We start from the raw sequence: 12013 nt of genomic DNA, 5'->3' as shown, positions 1-12013 counted from the left end.
GCTAAATGGTTTGCCATCACACTACTACTAGGTACTGGTAAAGCTGGAACAAGAACCCAGGTCTCCTAGTTCTGGGAGCAAGGTTTTCTCATCTAGAGGACACTGCCTTCTACCTTTCACTGTCTCTCTGTGGAAAAAAATACCCCCAAAACAGTTTTATCTTCTTTTTCAGGCAGTTTTTCTCAATAAATACCCTGTTTCCAAAGGGAGATTATTCAAATCAGAGCAAAGTGCTATTATATAACCAGGTAAGCTCTGAAACATTCCAAATTTCAGTAAGACACTTGGAATATGGAAAATATTTGTTAGCAGCACAGATAGAAGATTCAACCAATGAAGAAAAAACCTTAGGAAAGCTCTGAGGTAACTGGGGGTTAAAAAAAAAAAAAGGCACACACACACACACACACACTCCCCATTACCTCATAATCCATTTCCAGACAAGCAAACATTGGATTTTCAAATCCCACATCTACTCCAACCACATGATATACTAAAGTGTTCGCCTTGTGGGCCTCCAGGGGAGAGGAGATGGTAAGCCGGGCTGCAGCATCTCTGTTTAAGATATACACCAATTTCTGTTTTTCAATGGCACCTGTAGTTGAAGGAGACAAAACACACAAGATTTCCAGATAATGAATAGAGGGGCCTAAAGAGCAGCTAGATTCTCATTAGAATTATTTTAAAAAATCTTTAACAGCCAGCCCAAAATCTACAAGTATACTAACTTAGGATTTGCTTTCTATCATTAAAATAGAGAACAGCATCATTTTACCCATCTTCTTCCTAATAGGGATCATAATATCCCATTAATTCTTCAAAAAATTTTAGTGTGCCCTAGATTTAATGATATTGGGAAACTAAACAATAATTCATAAAATTGCCACCTTTCTTCCAGTTAGATCTAGTGATTTCGTGACTGGTCAGAGAGGGCTGCCCTCTAGAGGCCTGATCAGATACACAGAATTGTCTTCAAGAGATTTGTCAGAGAAGAGACATGAATGTGAATCATCACTTCAGGCTGATGAAGGCAACCATATTCATTGCCTAAGAAAACAAAATAATTTCATTGTAGTCTTTTTGCTACAGATAAAGCAAGAAATATAAAAACAAGAAGTTCCAACTAGACAGGAAGTAGATAAGGTATGTAAAGACTTTCTCCATGTTTTAAAAGGAAAAGCAACTTTAAAACATGGACATATGATCCAAACTTTACCCAGTTATGATATATTAGCACACTGCCAAGATCATAGCATTGTTATCCTAAACTGAGCATCTATAATAGTCAGAGACGCATTCAACAGAGCAAGTCACTCACTAATCATCACAGCTCGCCCTTTGGGATCCACAGCTAAGAACTGGCCAGGAACAATACGGCGGCATCCACTCTTGCCAAAGGTCTCTTGGTGAATTTTCTCAAACATATTCTTAGATGGCTGATATTCCAGGATAACAATCCGACCCGAATCACTGCCAACCACAATGTAGTCTTTGGTGCCACCTGTCAGCCTAAAGGCCATGAGTGACCGAATAACACCAAATACTTCCACAGTTAGTAGGGTGTGTACTTTGCCAGTGTTGGGATCCGGGCGAAGCAGCTCCAAGATCTTCCCACGAGAAACAACAATTTCCTGTTGTTTGGTTCCTAGATTGCCAAAAAATAAAGATCATGAAAAATCCGAACTACTCAAAAAATAACCTGGATGAGTCAAAATGCCACCTAACACAGATATAATTAAATGGGTTGGGGGCTCAGTATTTGAAATTAATTTATTTCATTTAAACTGAAATGATCTAACAAAAATGGTATCAAACGTTTTTTTAAGTGGTGACACAAGTTACTTCTTAGAGACTTTTTATTTTTCTAACATTTGCCATCAATCTGCATAACTGAGCTCTGTCCATAAATGGTATTAATGTATGCTTAGCATAAGATTAAAAATTTCCAAAGTCTCTTTCTAGTCCTCTTTAAGGCTATTATTCTAAGAAATCATATTAATATTTTGTGCAGTTTGATGCAGTATCTTAAAGATCTTTAAAAACTGTCATCTAAAATATACTGTTTATTTCTAAACTTATCTAAAAAAGTTCACCTGCTTTCATAACTGCTATCAATACCTCCAAATGCATACTAGTCAACATAATTCCACCTAGATGAGTTGTCATCACCTTTAAACTAAATGTTTAAAATAACTAAGTTCTTCTTTGCCCAAACTCTCTCTTTGGTCTCAACTAACCTGCTTTAATATTACTATCATTTTCTCTGCCACCAAGGTTGTAAACTCATATTCTTTACTTTCTTTCTATCCCCACTGTCAGGTCTTCACTATCTTCATGGCTTCCTATCCTATCTTATATCCCACTCTCACCCATCCCAATCCATTCTCATTGCTCAATGCCACCACTTATCAGGACCCACCTTACTTGCCAAAGGTCATTTGGGTATCAGATAAAATAAAGTACTCCAAAGTGCTTTGGAAGCTATAAAGCATTTTAGAAATTAATGTTCTCTAATGATTAAAAATTTTCTATAATTTTCAAATCTAAAAAATATAAGGTATAAAACTAGTAATATTAAAAAATATTATAGCCGAAACCAGTTTGGCTCAGTGGATAGAGCGTCAGCCTGCGGACTCAAGGGTCCCAGGTTCGATTCCGGTCAAGGGCATGTACCTTGGTTGCAGGCACATTCTCAGTAGGGGGTGTGCAAGAGGCAGCTGATCGATGTTTCTCTCTCATCGATGTTTCTAACTCTCTATCCCTCTCTCTTCCTCTCTGTAAAAAATCAACAAAATATATATTTTTAAAAAATATTATATTCAGAAAGATAGTTAACTGGACAACTTACCAGAGAAGTTGCCATGAATGGCAAAGCTGATACCAGTGGCTCGCTGCAAGGTCAAGTTGTACAGGAACATGGTGACACCACCACTGAGTAACCCACCTCTCCACAATCCAAGCGTTGATTACACCAAGTCAAAGCAAGCTAAGAGCACACAAAAACAGGAAAATACCAAATGGGAAATTGTTGTTTATTTCTATACAGGAAGTTCTGGTTGAACGCAGCAGAAAGAGTACAGTAAGGACTATGGGGGAACAATATATTCACAATTAGTGCCTTCTATTCACCAGACACTATATACTCTTTGCCTCTAATCTCACAAGAAACCTATAAAGTACTTAATATTAAAATTCATTTTGTAGGTGAGGAAATTAAGGCTAAGAAATTAAATCGGATGTCCAAGGTCACATTACAAGTGGTAAAAATGTTGGTAGCTAGGATCTGGACTATTAATGTAACACTGTATTTTCTTTCGTCACAGAAACCAAGTAAGTCTACTTTTACTTGTAGTTGAACAGGGTATGTGTTCACAACGCTCAGAACACAAAAGCACAGCAAAAAGCCCTCCATCCTCTCATTCCCTAGCCCAGTGGTTGGCAAACTCATTAGTCAACAGAGCCAAATATCAACAGTACAACGATTGAAATTTCTTTTGAGAGCCAAGTTTTTTAAACTTAAACTTCTTCTAACGCCACTTCTTCAAAATAGACTCGCCCAGGCCGTGGTATTTTGTGGAAGAGCCACACTCAAGGGGCCAAAGAGCCACATGTGGCTCGCGAGCCACAGTTTGCCGACCACTGCCCTAGCCATTCAGCTCTCCTCCCTGGGGAAATCAACAGTTATAGCTATCCTGTCCTTCCAAATATTTTGTGTATGAAGCAAAAATGTACTGTATTTTATCTCATTTTTTAAAAGTAAAGGTTGAGCACTATCTATTGTACACTCACTTTATACTGCAATTTATCTATCTTGGAGATAACTAAAAAGGGCTTTCTCGTTTTTATTTTACGCTTGCAGATATTTCACTGAATGGGTATATTAGAATTCATTTAGCCAATACCCTGCTGATAAACATTTAGGTTGTTCCCAATCTCTTGCTATTATGAGCACTGCTGTAAAGAAAATCACTCATATGTAGGTCATTTATATGTGCATGAATATATCTCTACCATTAATTCAAAGAAGTGAAATTGCTGGATTGAAGGATTCATACAACTGAAAATTGGATAGCGGCCAATTAACTTTCAAAAAAACTCACCAATTAAATTCCCAAGAATGTACGAGTCCCTATTTCACTATAAGTAGACCTCCGTGATCATCTAACATATAAAAATTAGTAACTTACTTAGGGTAGTTCTCACTTGCATCTCTTCTATAGCTCTATGCATGAGGAGTGATTAGGATTTAAAATCACTTAAAACTAAAACAAAACCACATTCCTGCCACTTCAGAAGGCCTCCCTAAAGGAGTACAATCAAGGGGGTTTTTAATCAACATACTAGGGCCCCCAGGACTGGCTGGCAATCAGGGCCAATCGAGGCCTTCCAGCTGCCGGCTGAGGCCTCCCTTCCCTGGCTGCCAGTGGCCGGCTGCGAACTTCCATTCCGTGCCGCCCCCTGGTGGTCAGCACACATAGTGAGCGATTGAACTCCCGGTCTCCCGGTCAAACTCCCAAGGGGACACTTTGCATATTAGCCTTTTATGTTTATAGACTAGAGGCTCGGTGCACGAATTTGTGCAAGGTGGGAGGAGGGGCAGCAGCAGTTGGAGGGGCAATTGGGGGTGGGGTCATCAGGGGGAGGGGCCGCAGGCAGTTGGCCGGACAGCCTCACCCCCTGGTCAAACTCCAGGTTGAACTCCAGGTAGAGGGGACAATTTACATATTAGCCTTTTATTATATAGGAGGAGTAGAGGCCTGGTGCCCAGTGGGGTCCCTCAGCCTGGCCTGCGCCCTCTTGCAACCCGGGACCCCTTGGGGGATGTCAGATAGCTGGTTTCGGCCTGATCCCTGCAGGCCCGATCCAGACAATAGGGAGCCCAATCCCCACAGGTCTGATCCAGACAGGAGGGAGCCCAATCCCCACAGGTCTGATCCAGACAGGAGGGAGCCCAATCCCCACAGGTCTGATCCAGACAGGAGGGAGCCCAATCCCCACAGGTCTGATCCAGACAGGAGGGAGCCCAATCCCCACAGGCCTGATCCAGACAGGAGGGAGCCCGATCCTGTGCATTGAGAGTCTGTCCCCTGGTGGTCAGTGGGCATCATAGCACCTGGTCATTCAGTCACTCCGGCTTTTAGATAGATAGATAGATAGGTAGGTAGGTAGGTAGGTAGGTAGATAGGACTTAAGGCTGCAAACTTACGTATCTCTACCATAAAAGAATTACCCAAAACTACGCCTATACAGTTACTGCTGAAAAACTGAGGTTTTTTTAAAAATATATTTGATTGATGTTTTACAGAGAAGAAGGGAGATAGTTAGAAACATTAATGAGAGAGAAACATCGATCAGCTGCCTTCTACACACCCCCTACTGGGAATGTGCCTGCAACCACGGTACATGCCCTTGACCGGAATTGAACCTGGGACCCTTCAGTCCACAGGCCAATGCTCTATCCACTGAGCCAAACCGGTTAGGGCCTGAGTTATTTTATACCTGTTATTTAGAGACAAAACCTGGGGAACTTGAAAAATCCTGTGTAATTGACATACTAATTTTTTTTAAGTGGTAAAAAGTAAATGTCTTTATACATAATCATTTCTGGTCAGGGTGACTAAGACAGAAAAGGATAAATCCTCCAAACTGGAAATGGATATAAATTTTCCTACTTGAAACTAAGGAACACCTTTAATGTTCTTCCAGAATCACAGGGAAAGAGGAAAAGCTCTGAGGTGAAAGAAGAAGGGAGTTGAGAAAATGACCTGAAAGAAAAAGAGTAAACACATGGCCAAAGACATGGGGGGAGAGGGGGAAGGGAAGACACACACACATATGGGCTTAGACATTGGGCAAGTTCCAGGGAAAGTTGTGCTCAGCTTCAAGTCAGAAAAATATAGGCAGAGAATACACTGTAATTGCTCTCAATTGAAAAGTGCCCTGGCCGGTTTGGCTTAGTGGATAGAGCCTCAGCCTGAAGACTGAAGGGTCCCAGGTTCAATTCTGGTCAAGGGCACATGCCCGGGTTGCCGGCTGGTGCAAGAGACAGCCAGTCAATGATTCCCTCTCATCATTGATGCTCCTCTATGCGATTAATAAATATATATATATATATATATATATATTTTTATTTTTTTTTTAAAGTAGCGACCGTAATTCTTAAAAATACTTAAGTATTTGTTCACACTGGCATCTTCCTCTGGTCATAAAAATTCATTGAAACAATTTCAATGTTGCAGGTATCAACAACAAATTTCACGTTATTGTTAACATGATCCATGCTATAAGATTAACCATATTAAAGGTAAAAAAAAATTGGTTTTGTGTTGCTTTTTTAACCGGCAGAGGAAACCACAGGCCACTTTTGATCCCCTGAAAAGCTCCCTCCAGGCTGCCTTTTATTTACAGATGAAGAACCCAGCCTACTTTCAAGTTGCTTTGTAACTGACCCCATCCATTCCCATCCCTGGGATTCACTTTCCCCAAACCTGTTCTTTTATCGGGGCAATGGAGAAAGGTGCATTTCGGAGGAAGATCAGCCTAAAACTGCAATAACTATGCACCAGGAACCATCCCGGGCTAACACCCGGTAAACTTTGTGACTTCCCGCACCTCTCTCTCCAGTCTGATGACTAGAAATTGCTCACTCCGTCCCTTCTCATGTGCCAAATGCACGTCGTCGCACTCCCACTCTGCAGTCTTCAAGGTCGACATCATTGCCCATTTTGCAAATGATAAAAACTGAGTATCAGAGTTCGAGGAAACACGATGACCAAGTACCCAAACGCAATTCAAAACAGGGTCTTAGCTCCAAAGACTGTTTCCGTTATTTACTCGTTTCAATACGTTAGGTGTTTTTCCCCCCACCTTGGCGCACAAGTGTTGACCGTCTCCAGGAGCCCTCCCTCCCGCCCTTCCTCACACCACCCGCAAATCCAAAGAGCACCAGGGCCTAAAAGCTAGGCAATCCCTACAGGCTTATTTTTAGCCAGGTTTCTTTCCCACCTTGTAGACAGAAAAGGGAATAATTCCTGGTAGCCGTTTTCACGTCCCAAGCGTTCCTGTCGCCCTCTCGTTTCTTGCCCGAATCCCCTGACCTCGGTTGCCGCAGAGACCCCCTTACCGAAAACCGGCGCACACTGCTATATGGCCGCTCTACGCCTCCGTGGGCCGGGGGGAAGACGGAGGGCTGGTTCTTTACCCTGCAGCCGGGAAGATGGTGTAGATATCCAACGGATGCAGAGTTCCTTCAAGGCCTAAGCCACCGCCAACGCCGACACGCCGGCATCCGCCATTAGCTCTCAAAATGAGGGCCTTCCGGTTAGCGCGCGGTGGAAGAAGGCCCCACCGGCGCCTGAAGGATGTATAATCTATTTTTTTAACGCATCGCTCTTGCAGCCACCCCGTATTGAAAATTATTTAAACATACCTTATGACTGTCGCTTTTTCCAGAAGACTAGAACATGAAAAGACTTTTTAAAGTAAACATTTAAAAAAATCAGTTTCTCGGGCACTTCCGTAGGCAGCCCCAAACACCCGCGCGCCGACGAGGAGAGGGGCCTCGCGGGGCCGGAAACACGGAATGGGAACCAAGATGGCGGACCTCAATTCCCCTCAGAAGCTGTTAGGGGCGCCTCCGCCGCCGGAGGGAGTGGGAGGAGGCCGTTGCTCCGAAATCTCCACCGAGCTCATTCGCTCCCTGACGGAGCTGCAGGAGCTGGAGGCTGTGTACGAACGGCTCTGCGGCGAGGAGGTGGGAGGGCTGAGCCTTTTTCCTGGAGCACCCAGGGGTAGTGGGCGTAGGAGCCGTCAGTCGGGAAATCTGGGCTGTGGGAAGCTTTCTTCTTGCCGAGGGAAACGAAAAAGCACCTACTGGAGAAGCAGGAATGCAGTTGAGTGGTTCTTGGGACCTGCCATCTCCCTTCACTCAGTCTGATGCCCCAAGCTTGTTTTCCCTGTTATCTGCGTACCGCCCTTCTCCCCCCATTGATTTCCCTTTAAGACTGAGTGTCTCCTGCTCTCCGCGGGATTCAAGTTAGATTGAGAATATATGCCAATTCGCCTGGTTCTCAAAGTAAGAATAAAGGTTTTCTTGCATTAGCTTAGCAGTTTTAAAACCATGAAATGCTTGCACCCTGTTATCTCATTGAAGCCTGCAGACATTGCAAATAAAGGGGAAGCGTTTTAAAACTTACTCTTGATTTGGGGAGTGTAATTTTAGCGTTTCGTGCAGAGCTTTGTAGAAGCTTGAGGTTTTAAGAGTCATGCACAGCTGCCTAATCCTGGACAAGTCACTTCCTCTCTTGTACCCCTGGCACCGTGTCAGGTGAGGGGGCGTGGACTCTATTCTCGCCAGGATTCCTTGGCCTTTTATCTCCTTTCTGCCTCTCACGTTTCTGTGGCAACCTGATGCTGTCAATGCATTTTTAAATGTCAGTTGGGTTCCTTGCCAGTCAAAAGAAAAAGATTTAAGCCCTGATCTAACAGTTTAGTAGCTGTTCCCTAAAACCAAACATTTAAATAAGGTTGAGCACAAAAGGCAGTTTCAGCCTTGGGGGGGTAGTTGAGGGAGGAGTCATTGACATCTTAATATTTTCAGGTATTGCACCAGCTCTAGCAGTTCCTGATAGGTTTTTCAGCAAGGTGTGCTTTATGAAATTAAGTACTCATTCCTAAGCTTGCATTCATTGAGTCAATTGATTCTTTGGGAAAAAATTAAGTCAGTCTTACAGACAGAACAGGGTTAGTTCTGAATTTGTATTTGATAACTGTCAAGGTGAAATTTCCGTCTCGATCCTACTAGACTATTCTCACAGACATGCATAGCTAATATTAATAGTTGTTGTTTAACCATAAGCCACATACTTTATGTTTGTTATCTCGTTTGGCTCCCACAACAGTCCCATGAGATACGGATTACTATTCCTATTTTACGGGTGAAGACACTCAAGCATAAGAAGGTTACATTAATTGAGGCAATGCAGTAAGTGGCGTGGCTGAGAGAGAATTATACACTAGGAAGAGACTTTCTGTAGCTGCCACTTTGGAAGTTTCGTTTGTTTAGCCATTATATTTTAAAGGCTTTCCTGTGTTAGGCACTATGCTAATGATATTGAATAAAGGTTTGTTCTCACCTTTGTGGTGGTCATCTAGTAGATGAAATAAGATATACATAATAATTGTTATGCAGTGTGGTAATTGCAAAAATTAAGTATTGTTTGTTAATATCCTGGGGGGGGGCATTTAGTGGAAGGAAAGAAGACATTTGAAATGACATTCATCCTTCAGCTAAGCGGTTGGGTTAGGTAACTCTTCGGATTCCTTCTGAGTATTCCAATGACAGGGTGCTTCTGTGTGTTTCAGAAAGTGGTGGAAAGAGAGCTGGATGCTCTTTTGGAACAGCAAAACACCATTGAAAGTAAGATGGTCACTCTCCATCGGATGGGGTGAGTCTTCATCTCAGCAAGAGTTACTCTACAGCAGGGTCCACTGGATACGTTATTTTTCCTATCTGTTATAAAATGCCAGTTGAGTGTGAAACAGGAGCATTACTTCAAGGTAAAGTGAACACCTAAGGGTTTTCAAAGTGTCCTTGACCAGCAGTACCAACATTAGCAACATCACTTGGAAACTTGTTGGAAATACAAATTCTAGGGCCCCACCCCAAACCTACTGAATCAGAAACTCTGGGGTGGGGGTTAAGGAATCTGTTCTTTATTTTTATTTTTTGAAATATATTTTATTGATTTTTTTTTTTTTTTTACAGAGAGGAAGGGAGAGGGATAGAGAGCTAGAAACATCAGTGAGAGAGAAACATCGATCAGCTGCCTCTTGCACACCCCCCACTGGGGATGTGCCCGCAACCAAGGTACATGCCCTTGACCAGAATCGAACCTGGGACCCTTGAGTCCGCAGGCCGATGCTCTATCCACTGAGCCAAACCGGTTAGAGCCAGGAATCTGTTTTTTAGTAAGCATACCAAGAGGCTCTGGTGCATGGCTCAAGTTTGAGAACTGCTGTTCTTACAAATGTTGTGTATTTGGTAGTCATAAAAATTGCTCTTTGGTATCATCCTCTCAGATTGTTGGTTAATACATTTTATGCTCACTTGAAGAGGGTATAGGATGATAAATTGTGATGGGGGAAAAATAAAGAGAGAAAAAAACAGTTGGGAGAATCTGTTCTCTAATTCTTTGACAGTACCTATTTAAGGGTGTCTTTAAAGTATAGGCCTGAGTTTACAGTAAAACACGCTTGGGAGGAAAAACTGTTAATAGAATGATTTAAGCTAAGAATTGTGGGGAGGTACAAAAGAAGTAGAAAGACCTAGTCTCCATCTGCAAAAAGATTTTTCCCATCTCTTACTACTACCTTCTGCCCCTGTGCATACATGTGTGCTGACAATGTGTATCTCCAGTCCCAACCTGCAGTTGATTGAAGGTGATGCAAAGCAGCTAGCTGGAATGATCACCTTTACCTGCAACCTAGCTGAGAATGTGTCCAGCAAAGTTCGTCAGCTTGACCTGGCTAAGGTAATCCCATCATGGTGTTTATGTTTGAGTTAGTAGAAGACAGTAGAAAAGCCACCACACTAGAAATTAGAGCAGCACTATCCAATAGAAATCTAATGTAAGATACCAAAACCAGACAAAGGTATCATAACAAAAGAAAACTCCAGACCAGTTGTTCTTATGAATATAGACAGACATTCTCAACAACATTAGCAAATAGAATCCAGCAACATATAAAAAGGTCCATAGTATGTGCAAGTGGGATTTATCTCCAGAATGGAGAGTTGATTGCACATATGAAAATTAATGTAATATATCAATAGGAAAAGACAAAATACACATGATCATCTTATAGACTAAAAAAAGTATTTTACAAAATTTAACACCCCTTATCAAAATACGTGGAATAGAAAGGAACTTACTCAGCCTGATAAAGGGCATCTGTGAAAAACCCACAGATAACACACTTATAAACCCACAGATAACACACTTATAAACCCACAGGTAACACACTTATAAACCCACAGATAACACACTTACTGGTTAGAGACTGGCTGCTTTCCCCCTCAGATTAGAAACAAAACAAAGATGTCACCTCTTGCTGCTTCTCTTCACCATCACACTGGAGGTTCTAGCGAGGGCAATTAGACAAGAAAATGAAATAAAAATGATTCAGATTAGAAAAGAAGATATTTAATACCAACCACATATGTACTTTAAAATTTTCTAGTAGTCATTTTTAAAAAGTGAAACAGAAATAGGTGAAAATCATTTTTGAAATATGTTTTATTTAACTCATATCCATGATACCATTTAAATACTATGTAATTTCTATAAAATTGTAATAATGAGATGTTTTAAATCCAGTGTATATTTTATATACATACACCTTAATTTGGACTAGCCACATTTCAAGTTCTGTGGTTAGTGGCTTCTGTATTGAACAGAATGGCAGAGTCTGAGCTCTTGAACAAATCATTCTCAGCCTTGGTTTGCCCTGTGAAATAGTATAACTTTTCCTAATCTGTGTGTTCAGATTCTGTAAAAATAACTTACCACAAAACTAAGCCACATAACCACCAACTCACAAAAGTTATTTTTAAACATTCTTGCTCATTCTAGTAGAAAATTAGTTTCTTACATTTTTCATTTACTTTATAACTTGGTTTACAATGTCACGTTTCAAAAATGTCAAATGTAATCCAGATATAAATATGGATTATCACCCTGGCTGGGTAGCTCAGTTGATTAGGGCCTTGTCCCATACACTAAGGTTGCAGGTTCAATCCCTGTTCAGGGAACATACAAGAATCAACCAGTGAATGCATAAATAGGTGAAACCACAATCACTTCTCTCTCTCTCTTCCCCTTCCTCTCTTTCTCCAAAAGTCAGTAAATAAAAAAATAAAATCTGTTTGCTTGGTTTGAACAGCTTTTTTTTAAAAAAAAAAAAATAAAAAAGGAAAGAAAATATGGATTATCCCTGTGCTTGCTTCCATTAT

The 12013-nt window shown here is 41.4% G+C and overlaps 2 protein-coding genes and 1 non-coding gene across 4 annotated transcripts in view; 1 reads left to right on the top strand and 2 right to left on the bottom strand.

The window, feature by feature from the left end:
* The window catches only part of SF3B3 (splicing factor 3b subunit 3), a 48736-nt gene extending 41413 nt beyond the window's left edge, over nt 1-7323 (bottom strand). The window contains exons 1-4 of the mRNA XM_054710206.1: nt 7124-7323; nt 2849-2986; nt 1319-1645; nt 423-595 (exon numbers count right to left, since the gene is read on the bottom strand). Of these exons, the coding sequence (XP_054566181.1) occupies nt 423-595; nt 1319-1645; nt 2849-2918 (570 nt within the window). The 5' untranslated portion in view covers nt 2919-2986; nt 7124-7323. The remainder of the gene's footprint in view (nt 1-422; nt 596-1318; nt 1646-2848; nt 2987-7123) is intronic.
* LOC114231002 (small nucleolar RNA SNORD111) lies at nt 945-1024 on the bottom strand. The gene has a single exon (XR_003616986.1). It is a non-coding gene; the product is annotated as a small nucleolar RNA SNORD111 (small nucleolar RNA).
* A 259-nt stretch (nt 7324-7582) lies between the features above and the next one.
* The window catches only part of COG4 (component of oligomeric golgi complex 4), a 30757-nt gene continuing 26326 nt past the window's right edge, over nt 7583-12013 (top strand). The window contains exons 1-3 of one of the 2 annotated variants that reach the window (XM_008139990.3): nt 7583-7753; nt 9364-9446; nt 10418-10532. In XM_008139990.3, coding sequence (XP_008138212.2) covers nt 7583-7753; nt 9364-9446; nt 10418-10532 — 369 coding nt within the window. Of the gene's footprint in view, nt 7754-7791; nt 7892-9363; nt 9447-10417; nt 10533-12013 lie in introns of those variants that run through there. The other variant, XM_054711323.1, reaches the window with a different exon arrangement.

The sequence above is a fragment of the Eptesicus fuscus genome, chromosome 21, assembly GCF_027574615.1.
Source record: "Eptesicus fuscus isolate TK198812 chromosome 21, DD_ASM_mEF_20220401, whole genome shotgun sequence".
NCBI classification, from domain to species: domain Eukaryota; kingdom Metazoa; phylum Chordata; class Mammalia; order Chiroptera; family Vespertilionidae; genus Eptesicus; species Eptesicus fuscus.
This window is presented reverse-complemented; position numbering and strand designations above follow the sequence as displayed.